At 41.0% G+C, this 16,311-nt stretch overlaps 1 protein-coding gene across 2 annotated transcripts in view; it reads left to right on the plus strand.

The window, feature by feature from the left end:
- Positions 1–14,046: 14,046 nt before the first annotated feature.
- TSPAN12 (tetraspanin 12) overlaps positions 14,047–16,311 on the plus strand; it is a gene marked incomplete at its 3' end in the record, with an annotated part of 44,254 nt that continues 41,989 nt past the window's right edge. For both annotated transcript variants that reach the window (XM_080636486.1, XM_080636487.1), the window contains exon 1: positions 14,047–14,344. In XM_080636486.1, coding sequence (XP_080492612.1) covers positions 14,279–14,344 — 66 coding nt within the window. In that variant the 5' untranslated portion in view covers positions 14,047–14,278. The remainder of the gene's footprint in view (positions 14,345–16,311) is intronic.

Here is a 16,311-nt window from a genome sequence, read left to right on the forward strand (position 1 = left end):
TTTTAACTCGTGGTCTTATATTTGAATAAATATTAGGTCCCAAAGCAATACATTCATTTTCTGTGTAGTGACGTGCAGTGGCTGGATAATCAATTATACATTTGTTTAGCTAAAATGACCTCTATCATATTTCTCATACAGTCGGTACCCTGTAAGTAGTCCCACAGAATAAAACCGCACTCTTTCCACCAAAAAGAATCAATTTTCTACTTTTGTTTCCTCATCCCTACTCAGCCATGAGGCTGGCAGGGCTTGCAGCTTATCCTTGGGGCTGGAGCGCATTCTACCTGCCCAGGAGAATTATTTTCTGGTCTTCTGTTAGCATGCCCTTACAGGGGAGGTTGTTTTCCTATGGGCCCTCCCTGGTACCTCTCCTTACCCGTGCTGCATCCCCCTGTTTTAGACAATGAATAAAATCTCTGACTTGACTCATACCAGCTGTATGGCTCATCATAGGCTGTGGAGTTCATTAAAAGACACATGATATTTTGCATTCAAAGAATTTCTCTCTCTGACCCTCTCTGTACTTTTTCACAGAATTACAAAAAATGTATGCAACATATGTCAGACAGAAAAACCTGATTCATGTTTTCGGGTTTTTTTGTTTGTTTGTTTTTGTGGGAACGCACTAAGAATCCAACGTTTTGGCTTGTGATATGTTCTAATGTGCCCTAGTATTTTGAACGGGAAATTCCATTGGATCACTGACTTATGGTTCTGGAATTGCTCAGTGACCTCAAGTGCTGGAGGACAGATATAGCTTGCCTTCTTTATTTACTGATACTGGCTCATAAATGTATCTTGCTAGCTTGGACAACAGAGACAGCTCCCCTGTGGACCACTTAGTTGAACTTGACTGAAGAATGTCTGCCCCTGGAAAGAAAAATATTTGGTTTCCAACAGAGAACTGGACGTTTCTGTGCCAGATGGGACAGTGTTTGGAACAAGCTGGAACAGAATGGAAAGAAAATTAAATTATCATGCTAAGACTGAAAGTTATTATACAGATACCTAAAACCAAAATACACCTATGTGGGTATCTGTCTACTGTGAATGTTCCTCCTTTTCTATTTTCAGTGTTAACTACATAAAGCTAATGTATAATCATTCCTTGGAACTTCCTCTCAAAAATATAGGCACATTTTGTTAAATGTGTAACGTAGGCAGCAAGTGATATGGTCATATCAAGCTGTTTAAAAGAAGACATGCACAGGTCAGATCTATCTTCAAAGACTACAGGGCCCTGCAAAATTCATAGTACCAGAACTAGATGCCTTTATATCTAGTGTCACATACATATGTTATATAAATTATAGTTTAGTCTGGAGGAGCTCTCTCTCTGTTGCCTGTCCCAGAGATACCAGAATTTCAGTATTAAGACTCAATATATTATACAGATTTTTAGTTCAGAACCAGTATATTTGAATCAAGGGCAACTACTGTCATCAGGTGAAGATTTTAATCAGCCCCCTTCAAACACACATCTGCTCCATATAGGTATATGTGTATGTATCTGAATACATATGTATACATACACATGTTATTTTGGCACTGGTACTCAGATCTTGCTCATAATACTATTTTCCATTATCTGTCCTTGCATATCTCCTTTCAGTGGACACAATATATACTTATAGATTGAGAATTTGAAAGGAAAAGAATCCATATTTTCTGTGAAGGCACCTGTGTGGTTTTATGTAAGATTTTTATAAGACTGAAATTAAAAAGGGCAAAGAGACCATCATAAAGGTAAACCTATAGAATTTAACAGAATGTTATGTTTTTCTTTTATCTTACAGATTTCATTAGGAAGTAGAAGTCACATTATAGAATCTTGTAAGATAATGTAAGAAATAAGAAGGACAGATACTCAGATAAATTCTATAAGTTTTAAAGTAATTTCTGTATAATCCTGTCAGCCTCCTCACCTCTGGTGGGTTCTAAAGGATTTTCTGTAGAAACTGCCTTCTTCAAGTTTGTTCACAGAAAGGCTGGAGGCATGGATACAGCTGGATGATGCACGTGCCTCATTCAGTGAATTACTTACTAGTAGATATCATTTGCTGCCTTGCCAAGCAGCAACAAAATAGTAACAGAGCAGACTCCCGTATCAGGTAACACACACGCACCAGCTGTCCCTTTAGCCCACTGCTCTCTTCCTTTCCCATGAAACCCTTCTTTTTTTCATCCTTAGATGTTAATGTTTTTCACTTGTGAATAACTTTGTTTACAATGTCACATCTTAAGTACCCAGTGAATTACGGCAAATTTTGTGTTTGTCATGGAAGTAAAATGCTCACTTCATAGTGATAAAAGAAACACTGAAGTTTGCCCTTCCTGTTAGTATTTGTGTAGCTTTAAGGGATGCCTTTGTGTCATGCACACAGGTGCCATGTGATGCAGGAGTTACCATGGAAACAACACTATTGAATGCAAAATCAGGCTTCAGAATAGCTTTATCTTAATCACCTTCAGTTTTTCCATATGTTCCAAGTGTTCTTCTCTGCTCAACATGGAGTGAACATGAAACATAACAAATCTGTGGGCTGAAGGATGATACGCTTCATTTGCATAACTTTTCAGCCATTGCCAACCTGTTTTAGTAATAAATTCCTGTTGTACCTTGTATTATGTGTATAAAAAAAAGACAAGTTATGGACAAAACATGCATATACATTTTCTACATATCCTCAGAAGATATTGTAAGGCGGACATCTGCCAGTGAGATGTACTCAGTACTGAAGGAGACTTCAGTACCTTAAACAGTGGGTAAGTAATGTTCCCATAAAAGGTCTATCACTGGTGCTACACTGTTTTATGGAATAAAAGAGAATGGTTAGTTTAAGAGGGGACCCAAGATACCATGGAACCTGTGGATACTTGTCAATTGAGCACAACCACTATTTTGTCTGATTGAGACCTCTATCAAACAATGCTTCCTTCCTTGAATATGAATTTCCTTATATGAAGGTGCTTTTAATTGATTCTTTTGTATTATAAGATGTTCTTGAAGGAAACAGAAAATGTACTGGATATAATGCTGTAGATAAAGAACTCTTTTCTAACAACAGTAGTGACTGGCAAAATGTGTCAAATGTTTGTATACAACACAATTCAGATCAATGCTTTTTTATTGTATCATTCAGGCTTATTGACTAACAGAACTAAATAAACATTCTTAAACCTTTATACTCTCAGATTTAGAAAAGAATGACAAACAATGGTGAAAAAATATGTCAGTGTTTAGTACAACATACAGTTACTAAGTATATATGTTATATTTAAGACTGACAGTAGCATGAAAACAATACCAACACAACTGTGCACAGATACATATTTAAACTATGATCATGTCACACGTAACTTCATCTTTGTCATTCAGCCACCTAAACTTCTGTTTTCTTACTGGGGCAGAGGGAGAGGTTTCTTTTTCCTATGTTGACAAGTAAAGTATGTTCTTAAGACATTATATGTGATGATATGAAAAATCCTGCTCAGTCCCAGCTGCAAATGAATCATCTCATGATTTCAGAGAAGGAAAGAACCAGTGTGGACTGCGAATGGGCAGATACAGAATGGGAGGAATTTCCAAGAGATGTGTTTCACTTACATCATCTCATAGAAGCAAAGTTTTACTGAGGAATGTTTACAAGAAAAGACATGAGAAGTGCCAATATGAGAAATTAAGGAATAGAAAAGCTTAGAGTGAGGATCTCTAAGTAGCCGTGGCATTTGTCTAGCAGAATTCAAGATACATAAAATGAAAGAAAATTGCTGTTGATAATGTTAGGAGGAAGAACAAAGAAGATTTATGAGTAACAAAGAGAAAAGGAAGCACAGCAGATGTATGAAGTAGATTTATGAAGTAGAAATGCAAGAAGTAAAAATGAGATAAGACTGTGAAGGAAACTCATGGTCACACATGAAAGCTCAACATACAGCCAGTAAGCATGTAGGAAACAATGGTGGCTGTTCAAAAATAGACTGGATGGCAATCTGCATGGATCAGCCTTTAATGAAGAGAAAGCTACATGGACATTTTGGTAAGAAGAGCAATCACTTCAGAAAAGCAGAAAAAACCTGCCAATGCCAGAAGGAGTGAAAAGGTCGAATGAGTGGTCACAATCAGAAATGCAGTTTCCTTCATACTTAAGAAATTACAAGTCTTATTCTAGTGTTGAAATAGTGACTGTGTGTACTTCCACACAGTCACTTCCCTTTATCTGCTCTTCTCAAAATCTGTTACCAATGCAGCTTTTCTCTCTCAAGAAAATGTTCTGTGCTTCTCTTGCCTTCTTTAATAGCCAAACATGCAATCTGGCATTAGCTATTGACACAGATGTGGACTTGTTAGTTCATAGGGTCATAAAAATGAAAAGGATGAAATGCACAAGAATTTCATTGTCATTGTGGTTTTTCGTTAGGACAGGGATTTTATAGGCTATAGAGGTTTTTTATGAAATCACAGTCAAACATTCAACAGTGACAACTGTCATCCCAAGCTCCAGAAACTGGTGAAGGGGGGAAGCATCCTGATACTTAGTAGGTGTGAGCAGTGTGGCTGTGGTTAGCCCTCACCACTTCTGCATCAGTATCGAGAAGTTGTTGTCATCGTGCGACACAGACCAAAGTTCTTCTCACTTATCTCCCAGATCCATGGCTACTTACAATGTAAGATGTCCCCAGAAGAAGGCTCATTACTATTTTAATTTAATCAGTTCTGTGTATAAAATTCTGCTGCATGTATAATTTGTTCTGCTTCCATTTTGAAAGTCTTCCTGGATTGAATTAATTTTCAATAATTATGAAGCATGAATACTAGTCTGGGTATTCAGCTGCTGATAAACCTGAAAATGAATTCTAACTTGGAAAACAGATTGACTTATTTTTCATTCATTATCAAAAAAAATTAAAAGAAATTGCAGGCTAAAAAGGTTACCTGAGGCAGGTCTCATGTGCAAAAGCAGCAGCAATATAAACATATATTACATAAAAGCCAAAGCAATTAATAGCTGTACAACAAAGTGCATAAAGAACTAGTTCATACACAATGATAACTATGGTTATAAATTAGCCTATTAATCTGTAAAGCAAACTTTGTAATCAGTCCAGCAATTTTCAGTCTCAAATAAGCTGTTTGATGGAAGTCTAATTAGATTTGTGTTTCAGTTCTGGGAATATCATTGTGTGTGCTTTTTCTACTGCTTTATAGGCCATAACAAGTTGTTCCCAGGACACTTAACAGACAAGTTTCATCCTTCACTGGAGCTTAGAGTACATTTAGGACACGTCCTGCAGAGCTGTTCACTGTAGTGGTTCAAGGACACCTGGTGCTGTGGAACAAATGCTTTATTTACAAATATAGATTTTATGAGTTTCTGACGTGCAGTAAGATATCCTTTGATCCTGAAAAAGAAAAGGTGATAAATACTAGCGTAATGCAGACAGAGAAGATGATTTAAACTAAGGCATGTCATAGCTATCAAAAGCATCCCAATGCTGTAATACCGAAGTAAGAGTTCTTTGATAAACAATCCACTGGGACTGTAATGTAATTTTAACACCTTCCATGGAAACTCATGGTTAAAAGACAGTAAATAAGTGTCCAAGTCACTGATTTGATAGCTCAGAGCAGACAATTCTCTTTAATAATGGTGGTTTAGTGTTGAACAAAATTGAGTTTTACGACATTTGGGTTCCTATTGTGTTTTTCAGAATCACTTACAAAGACTCCTTATAATCACTCTGGCATTGCTAGGATATTATACTAGCATAACATTTCTGTACTCCTGTTTGTGCCCAGTTTGTCTTACCTACTTGTTTATGTAGCTGTGTTCAGCCACGTCAGTGTCAATGGGCAGTGACACAAGAAATGATGATCTCCAGCACCACTGAGTGGCAGTCCGGTTCTGCGTGCTAATGCCTGCATCGCAAATCCAGCACCCTCCCTCACTAGGGTGTTTGGTCCGTGGGAGTATTCCATCAACATTTCAATAAGACATTGTTTACATGACAAGCAGCCAATTCACCCACTTGAAAAACAGGCTACATTCAGAAAAGATATTATAAAGAGACGCTTTATGGTGGAATTTTAACAAATAAATGCTATACATTCACATCTGCCAACTTAAAATTCAAAATAGTTGAGAATTACAAGTACTTGTGAAAATAATGAGGTTTTGTGTTCAGAGGAAGCTGTACAATGATTCTGCTGTATACATTTATGAAATATTGCTGTTTGTCTTGCAGCAAGCATATAGAGGCTCCAAGGAAGAACTGAGTTTATGCAGAGTACTTCCTACAAAAAAACTAGCACAGAGATGGCTCAGATAAAGGGCATAAGCATCCTACTTCAGATAATATACAGGAAGTAGAGAAAAAATTAGTGAAGAAGTCAGTTATCCTCTGTCCCATGAAAGATCATTTTGATTCTAGCTTTGATGGAAGCTAGTTACTTGCTGACTCTTGTGGTACTAGCCTATTTTCTCACATGAAGAATTGTTCATATTGCAGATATGTGAGACTGATTACAATGTGAAAGAAAAATATGGTAACTCTGGTCTCACCCATCAATCTGGGGAGAAAAACACTTTTGGCTTGGATAACTAAATATGTTCTCTTCTTCTGCACATAAGTTCAAAACAATTAAAACCTACCACTTGACAATTCAAGATATTCAGTAAAATAAATGCTGTTTTGAGAGGCATCTTTCTCATAAAGAGTCTCCATGCCTTTTATATTTTTTCTGTTTTCATAAGTGTGTTGGCAGGCATGTACCTTTGTCTAATATAGATCTAATCGTCACACCTCGGAGTTACAAAGCCATGGTACAAATCTCTGTCTTCTAACGTGGAAAAAATAACTTTATGAGAATGAAGAAAATTAGAGCCAGACAATTTGCTTTTCTCTCCTCTGAAGAGTTTCAGTCTAAAGCACCTTCACTCCACACTTCCTGACAGGCTTTGTAATAATAGCAAAATAATATAAGTTCAGATGTCTTCATATCCCTTGTTTTCTTTTTCAAGTCTTGGCATCTTCTTGACATCCTTCCATCCTTCTCCAGATTTTTACATTCTCTTTTATCTTACCTGTTCTTAAAGTCTCTGAATTTTTACTCCTCTCTGTCATTTCTGTATCCTGCTTTCTCCTGCATCTCACTCAAGCCTCCAATGACAGTTTCAGCAGCAATTTTGATGTGAACTGTGAGTCAGCCAGGGGGCTTTCAGATCCAAGGAGAAGAGAATGCCATCTCTGTTAAGGCATCTCACACATCATAGCCCCAAGCTTTGTCATCAGAAGACTTTGGTGTAAGTGATCCAAACACAGCTGTCACCTCAGACACTTCCTTATCTGGCTCCTGGATGACAACCTCAATGCTGAAAAGAATCTGGACAAGGGACTGAAATTTAGGAGGTAAAACAGGTTTAGCAGCAGAGGCTATTTACAAGAGGACAAAGAAAAAAGTGGAGATAAAAAGAAGAATAAGGAGGAAAAGGAAGAAGGTGAAATGAATGGGAAGACTTCTCCCGTTCCCATAAGGCCACAATGAAACTGGTTACTTACATAACACCAGATTTTGCTTCATCACCTGTAGTAAGTTCTCTGCTAATTTTTAGTCACAGTTGAGCTCTGTCACACCTTTCAGTCTTGGGATCTCTATTATGGAAGATAACTCCATAAGGGTATGTGTAATTAGATGGAGCAACAGGGTGTGACAGCAACTCTGTACCACAGAGCAATGATGTGCAGAGCAGCACAGTCATCATAGCTAGCAAGAGAATCTTTTCTGAAAAGGTATTTCATATTCACCCTGACCTCCCCAAAGAAAAACTGCCCTAAGAGATAATTTACTAAACACTGAAAAATAAGGAAGTGTCAGTGTTAAAGATGTCTGTGAATCTTTAATCCCTTATTAAATCATGATGCTGGCTTTAGTTTTACAATCATATACATTTTTCACCTTGACCCCTGCTTCATTATGTGCAAAGAATGAGCTTGTTAGTATATTCTTTTAGCTTCATTCAGTGTGTGGTGTACTACTTTCCACTATTCAGTCTCAACTGTGAGGACAGCCATACATTTCCTGCTAGCCTGTTCTGTGGCTCTCAGCACATACATTTTTCACAAACATTTCACACCACAACACTTCCCTGAAAGAACTCAGTTTTATCATCCCCACCGTACAGCTGGGAAGCTCAGGCTGTACGATACGAGTATCTGAGATTTCAAGCTGAGTAGTTCACAATGGGTAACATTTTGTATTTTCAAAGAGCAGTTCCCGGTAGCTTCAGATATAGCTGTAAATGTTTAAACGTTTCTGCAAATCAGCCTGTGAGATCTCAAGTTGGACAAGGAAAACAGAGAACAACATAACCGCCTGGGACAAATGTGATTAAATGAACTTGCCACACAGGAACTCCGCAGTGGAGACAGACTCCACTTCTCCAAAGCAGCTACTGTCCAGTGATGAGATCTCCCTTGCATCTCCCTATGGCACCAGGGCTTTATGATAAGAAGTGTCACACAAGCAGTGTTATTGACACATCACAGATACTAAACTGTGCTCTTTGCTCATGTAAAATCCCCCGTTGTGCCTGAAAAGGAAGTGCGAACTGTAGTAAATAGGACTCTGAAAATCACTGTGCGTCTTCTCGTTTCTGGAGCAGTTACAAATGCTGAACACCTCTTTAGGGGATTTAACTAGAAAAGACTGTCTAGTGAAAACTGCGTGACTCCCATTATAACATCAGACACTGTGTACTGAAGAAAAGCCACCAGAGAAACACAGAGCGAATTCTTCAAACTCTGTCTTTTAGTGCAGGCAAGATCTTTCTGTTGAACTGAAATCCATACTTATGGAGAGGGGAATAAGACAAGGAAGCACCCTTAGATAAACAGCAAAGAAGTTCATTCTATGGCAGGAATAAAACAACCCAACTCCTTATTTTTCAGGTACTATAGCTGGATGCAACCTGTGAGACTCTGAAATGATGGAAAGAAGGAAAATTGATCCAAAATATGCTCGCCCTCCCTCCCCCTTGCCCCCCTAAATCTGCTGAAGTGTTATTTCAATTTAGGGAGCCATGGAAAGTTGCAGAATTAGGAAGCAAGGAAGTCCATTTGCAAGAGCCTGTTAAGCCAGAGTGTTTTCAAGACTATGATTTTAATCTCTTAATCTTCTGTAGGTTATTTAAGTGCTACCTTATGCCAGACTGTTGTTTTCATGTTCAATAAAAGCTTTAGGAACTGGAAGAAGTTGGTGTCTTCTTATGTCTATATTTCAAATAAAAAAAGGGCACTTTTACCTCATGGTCTTGAGCATTGCTGTTACAAACTTGCATTTAGCAGACACATTGTTCTTGAGTCAACTAGTACACCTTCAGTTTTATATATGGGTATTTATGTATGAGAAACAAAACTCCATCCTGCCCTTGACATTGATGCTGTCATTAGGGAGGAATATTCATTGGGCAGACAGATATAACCAGTGCTAAAGACCAGGCTAGGACCAGGCTTAAAAGCTAGGCAAACCAGACCCCAGAGACGTTAAGAAGGGGACCAAGGAAGGGGCAGAAAAAGGGAAACATGGAGGTAAGGGGTCTTGAGTAAACAGCTCAAGGAGCAAAGAAAAGGAAACTAATTAAGTCTAAGTCTAGGTTAAAGAGCAGACAGGACTGGAGCAAAGCTGAGAAAGAGCTAAGCTAAGCAGAGAGGACCACAGTACAGAATACCATTACACACAAGTAACATGCTGAGATAGCAAGACCAAGTGGTGAGATGCCTGAGACACTGACAAGCCATCAGCTCGCTTCAGAAATCCATCCTCAGAGATCAGTGTTGGCACAGTCAGTCACACAAACCACAGAACCATAGAATGGTTTGGGCTGGAAGAAACCTTAAAGATATCTAGTTCCAGCCTCACTCCAGGCAGGGACACCTCCCACTAGACCAGGTTGCTTGCAGACAGATGCTGGTTACAGAGCTTGCCTGCCCAGGCAGTACCTGGCAGGGACTTGCAATTAAAAAGCTATGTATGAAAAGAAATTCTGTGTCCTTGGAACTTTGCAAATACTGCAAAAATGAAAGTGATCGCAGCATTTTCACATCTGACAGAGGGTGTGGCTGGAACAAATGTATTACAAGTAACTCATTAAGAACTTCCCTGGTGCTATCAAAGACATTTCTAGATTACACTAAAATATCATAATTAAATCTGTACATGAACAACTTGCTCATCAGAGTAGACGGAGTGGATACCACATGGAATTAAAATGAGTATGTGCCAAAGAACATCCAAATGTATGTTCCTCTGTTCAGTACTCATCTGAGTAATTTTAAACGTTATGGCAGCATATAAAAGGACTTTACTTTAACTCACTGCTTCTTCAGTGATAAAGTTTCCCGCCATCTAGTACTAGGCAATTATCACCTATAAATTTACATGCATGCTTAATGCTATTCCACTTGATCAGGCTACTCATGTACTTTAAAGACACTTGCAGCTATGTGCTCAATGGGTGTCTTAATTATCCACTCCTATTTTAGTCAGGTTTCCTGATGAAAAACGGCTTATGAGATCATACTGTAGTATCCATGCAGACATGTATCTGTCAATCCACACTCATCTAACAGCTTTTGAACCTGCTGGCCAGTTTCAAGCACACATCACAGAGAAGCTAGCTTACAGATATTATGTTTCTGTATATCAAATCAAAATAGACAGTTAAACAGAGGAAAGAGAGATTATTGGAATTGCTGGCATTCCCATCACCCATTGATGGAAAGGCTATATCATGAACACTTTATTTAAGTCTACAGAATTCATATTATAAAGTTATTGTGGATGCCCTTTCACAGAAAAAAAGCTTCACAACTTGTAGGTTATTAGACATCGGAGAATGCTAGCAGACAATACTGATCCACAAGGCTTCAACAGTTTCTGTGCTCCTAAGTCTCTGGGCTGCACATTAAAGAAGTGTTATTTGCTAACAGCAAACTCTCCTTTCCAAAAAATTTATAAATATGAACAGCTTCATGATTAGACCTCTTTTTGTGAAAAAAAAAAAAAAAAAAAAAATCTTCTCTTGTCTTGCCTTAAATGAAGTTCAAAGTATTAATTTAAAGGAAAACGACAAAGCAGCAGAGTTGCTTCCCTGATTTTTTTGGGGGGTGATCAGCCAATACTTCCAGTTTAGTTACTGTTCTGAATGCATGGGAACTTTCTGTGTATTTCTTTCCCAGTGTTGACATCATGGAAATTTCACAAAGTCTGACAGCCGGATAGAAAGCAGTATTCCAAAGGGACCTTCCTCTGGGCCCTATAGCGCTTGGCAGACATTCATAAATAGGACCTGTTTTCTTTAGGTTTTGAGCAAAATCTCTTCTGGACAACTAATGATTCTGCTAATAGCAAAACGATAGAAAAAAGGTTTCACCAAATAGGGGATCCTCTTTATGATTGTGGCAGAGTTGTTGTAACAGAATTTTAAAGACTTAGTCTGAGAGCATCTCATGGCCAAAGGCCTCAAAACTGGGAACTGAGAGGCATAAAATCTTGAAGTCTCATTTTCAGTAGGATTTTCAATAAGTAAGAGGCATAAGAGACTGGTTTTTCTTTCCTCAAATTCCTTATGCACTAGGAATAGTTGAGTTCTTAAACCAAAAATACCTGAACTGAGTAAGAAGACTTATTTGCCATTTTAGGTATATTTAAAGAAAACTCACTGGGTGTAAGATAATTGAATATTTTGTACTGCTGTAGTGCATTTTTCATAGAACCTTGCTCAGGTAATTTTTTCTGTTCCAAGGAACAATCAAGAACACAAACACAACCTCAATTGTTTTTAATTTGTTTATAACAGATTGTGTTGTCCCCAGCCAAAGCTGCAGCTCAGTCGTAAACTGACACTATTTCTGTAAACTGGTGTGGGCTCACTGAAAATACCATACCTGTTCAAGATCTGTCTCGCTGACTGTGCTCATGTGAAGTCTTCAGTAATAAGAGGAATGAATGGTATGTAAACAGGGTAATGAATGTACAATGTCACCTCTTAGCAGTATCTGTCTTAGCTCAGTTTGCCTTATTGAGGTATGGAATTAGCAATATTCACTTAAGATTAGAGATGTGGCATACTACAATTCCTGGAGGGGCTCTCAATTTCAGAAAACAGGATCAAAATAGCTTAGCAAATTTCAAGGAAGAAAAATCTTCACACACCACATTTCTGCAACATTCTTGAGTACTTTCAACTTTACTACCATTTTCACTTCTATAAATTTGGCATAAAATCCCTGTTGCATGGGATTTTATGTTCATCCATGTCCATTTTACTATCTTTTTAAGGAGACATAAATACACTTGAAGAGTCTGTCTGCCAGATTCATTACTAATTGCATGAAATCATGTAAATGAAAGCTGAAGAGAGATCCCACCAGCAGCCGAAGTGACAAGCATTTGAGTACCTGGAGTTTGTGTGGTTTTTTCAAGTCACTCTTTCTAGTGCTTCAAGAAACATATTTTTCTTTGGCCTTGCAAGAGCTAGATTTTATCCATTTTATCTCTGTCCTTAGCTTTCACTAGCAGTTGTAACACAGTCTTTATATAACATGCACTGAAGACCATTTTCCTCTGCTAGTTAGGAAACGTTCTTCGGTGTATTTTCTTCTAATTTTTGTGATGGTGGCACTGCAACACCTTCATATGTATTCATGGAAGATTCTCTGCTAATCTGCATATAACTGTGTTTTAGACTGTAATCCTTCCTTTTGAAATATGGAGAGATATATACATTGAAATAATACAGAAGTCAGTAGGGAACTACCACCATAATCACCAGATGTACACACGCTTTAGCAGATTTCAGAGGCAGGATGACTTTTTCAGCTTAGTTGTGGCATTTGTAAGTACTGAGATATATGGGGCAAATCAGTGGCCGTTTTGTTGAATGATGACTCTAGATTTTTCCTGCTTATGGAATAACTTATCTACAATATGGTTGTGTTTCTGTATTCTCTGCTTAGCAGTGTGGAGCAGCTGCTGGGCCACTTGTTAATGACAGGATTCATGCTTGATGTCAGCAGAGTTTAATTTCCAATGCAATAGCGCAGAAACCTTGTGAAACGCCTGCAAAATCTTGCAAAGTCCCCCACGTTTCATGAGGCATATACAACTCTGGGCTCCCATGCCACAAGGGGATGTTCCGTGTACTTTGGCTTGCCTGAGCCCATTGCTTAACATCTGCCTTGAAGAAAAAAAGCAGATCAGCCCCGAAGCCCTTCCATAACTGGGTTTTGAGTGTATCCGTCAACGGGGAACGCATTTCTGGGGTCGTCCCATCTGGCTGTGTCCCTGAGGTGGAGCGCCAAATCTGGCCCGGTGGGCGCAGCTCCCTGGAAGTATCCCGCGGTCTCTCCCGGTCTCGCACATGCCATAAGCCTCCACTTCTACTCAGCCCCGCAGGTGCGTCCCACAGCCGGTAGGCCATAGGAAGACTGCCACTCCCCTGCTCCCGTCCGTAGGGACTCAGGCCCCGTAGGCCTGGACGGGGCGGGTGGCGCAGGGGCGATAGGACCCGGCGGCCGGCGAGCGCGGGCGCATGCGCGGCGGTGTAGGTGCCGCTGGCCGCCGCCGAGCTCAGCGGACCGCTGAGGGTGGGGGTTACTGGGACCGGGATCGTTGCTGGGATCATCTCTTCAGCGCCCCGCCGGAGGCATCGCCTGCACCACCGGGCATGGGTGCTGCGGCTCTGCGTTCTGCTGCCTTGTCCCGTCCCGATGAATCCTCGCCGAAGCAAGTGAGTGAGGAGGGCGCGCGGGCGGTAAGTGGCAGCTGTTCCCCGGCCGCCTGCCCCGAGGCAGGGCTTCCCTCACAGGCGGGGAGGGAGCCAGCGCTCCCGGGCTGGGCCGTGTCTCCGCTGCCCTCAGCCCCGTTCTGCTTCTGGGGCAGCCCGCGGATTTACCCCCTTTACTCGGGTTTATTGTTGTTATTAAAAGAACTCGCCCATCAGTGTCGCCGGGAGGGGCGGGAGGAGAAGGGAGGCTGCCCGGGGTGGGTGACCTGTGGCCGCTGCGGGGTTTGGCCGCTCCCGCCGGGGCGCGGCTCATCCAGGGCCGCCCCGCAGCTTGGCTGGGCTCCGCCGCCTCCACCTGCGCGCTCGTCTCTTGGCAAGGGGAACTCGCCCGGCCCCTCTCCGCCTCTTCCCCTGCAGGGCGCCGGCGGCCCGGCCTTGGGAGGGAGGATGTGGTGAGAGGATGGGGCTGTCTCCCCAGGGGTCTCGCCATGGCCAGGGAGGACTCGGTGAAGTGCCTGCGCTGCCTGCTCTACGCCCTCAACCTCCTCTTCTGGGTGAGTGGAGCGACGCGGGGCGGGCCGGGCTGGGCCCCCACCGGCGCCCGAGCAGGTGTGTGGAGGAGCGGTGAGGGCGGCGGGGGGCTGCCCGCCTTGGTGCCCCCGATGTGCTGCCCGGGCCGGGCCGTTCCCACGGGGTAATCCTGGTTGCGGGAGGTAAAAAAAAAAAAAGCCTTTTGAGACTAGTTGTAAGTAAAATTAGATCTGGTATTAACGAGTCTTATAAATACACGTGTGAATCTGTGCACCTGTAACACGTACAGAGGGAAGTATACATGGGTGCCTTCCTGTTGTGATGAGTTTCAGAGAACCCTGTGACCCAAGCTGAGCTCCATGCTCTTGCAGGTACCTAAGCAGTGAGCTGCTCTGCAGAGGCCTTGCCCTGGGTTTTTTTTTTTTGGTGCTTTCAGTTGCCAAATCCTAACAGGCAGGCAAGGTGATTTCTTACTTTTGTTTCCAGCACTTCAGTCAAAGCTATATTTATAGCAGCAGGGTTTCTCACTCAAGCATAAGTGGGTGTGATCTGCACTTGTTCTTAAACTGTCACAGCTCTGGACAAACAGTATGATGAAGGTGACGCAGAGTCCTCACTCACTTGCACTGAATGGAATCTTCTTCACCTGAATAGTTGAGATTTGCTTGATAAGTGTAAGGGAACAAAAGGGCAAAAGGCATGACATCCCATAACTGTTAACAGCGGTTGACTTCTGAGGTGCTGTAGGCTTGAATGATGCAAGGATAATAAATGGGCGGGGACCAAGCTTGGTTTCTAACGGAATTGAGATGGAGTCCCACAATTACTGAAAATTAAGTAGAGATCATTTAGATTTTGTTGCACTTTAAATAATGATGTCTCACATTGTCCTTAGCTAGAAAGTCGCCATGTGTCCATTTCCCTTCCTCCCCCTGAATCACAGAGGAGAAAGGGTCTTTTGAATCTGTCCCAGGGAAGAAAATGGTAACTTCTCATGCTTGTCTCCAAAATATAAAAAATGCCTGTAATTAATCTTCCTAGCTGAGATGAGAACACTGGATATTATACCCGAGCTGCTAAGTGAAATCTGTATAGAGCTGAAGCATGTGACTGGGTAATTAAATAATAATTGCCAGTACAGCAAATGACTTGCACCACAGATATTGCACAGAATTAAATCTGTCTTCCATAATGTGTACAAAATTAAAGGTGTTGGAACTCGAATGAAAAATTGGCCAGTCCATTTTGTGTTCTCTGCATTTTATGAAGCAGATGAATGCACTGGTTTGATTCAAACTAAATAAACAAGCAAAAATACCCAAGCCCGCCAGATTTGTGTGATATGAAATGGGATGTGTGGTGGGTGGGTAGTTAAATGTATTTGCAGTTACATCAGACCTCTTTGGAGGAATGTGTGATAAAACCTCTTTCTGCTTCCTATCTGGTCCTGTTCAGATGTGTATTTAACAGCTAAATACAAATCTGTTACTAGCTGCTTGTTGTAGGGAAATCTGCCACATCTCCTTCTCTGTCAGAGCTTAAATTTCTCCTATTTGGCTTAGCGGGAGTTTTGCCACTGCCTTTTCTGAGTGTCAGAGCATGACATGAGGGCAGAGTTTTTCTGGTGACAAGTTTCCCTGCCAGCAGGTGCTTATCTACTGGTGTGGGCATGGGGGTCGTGATTTCCCCTTGCCACTGCTCTTTCTTCCATTTGGAAAGCTTTGGCTTGCCTATTGCTTATGTTAGTGTTTACTTGGATAAACACCAGCCCAGGTTGGGGACTGGATGTCAGGAATTTAGGTTAGATCAGCTCTTTAAAAATGTGCAGTGGTGTTCCTTCCAAGTACAGTGATTCTGACCCAGTGAGTAAAGACAAGATTAATGCCATGATTCCAAGGTCTGTACAGACCTCCCAGTTTGGGATGCATATATGTGATTCTCTTCAAGCCCCATCTTTGAGGGTTTTATGCTTTCTTTCACTTCCTTCCTT

The sequence above is a fragment of the Psittacula echo genome (assembly GCF_963264785.1).
Source record: "Psittacula echo genome assembly, chromosome: 1".
In the NCBI taxonomy this organism is placed as follows: Eukaryota; Metazoa; Chordata; class Aves; order Psittaciformes; family Psittacidae; genus Psittacula; species Psittacula echo.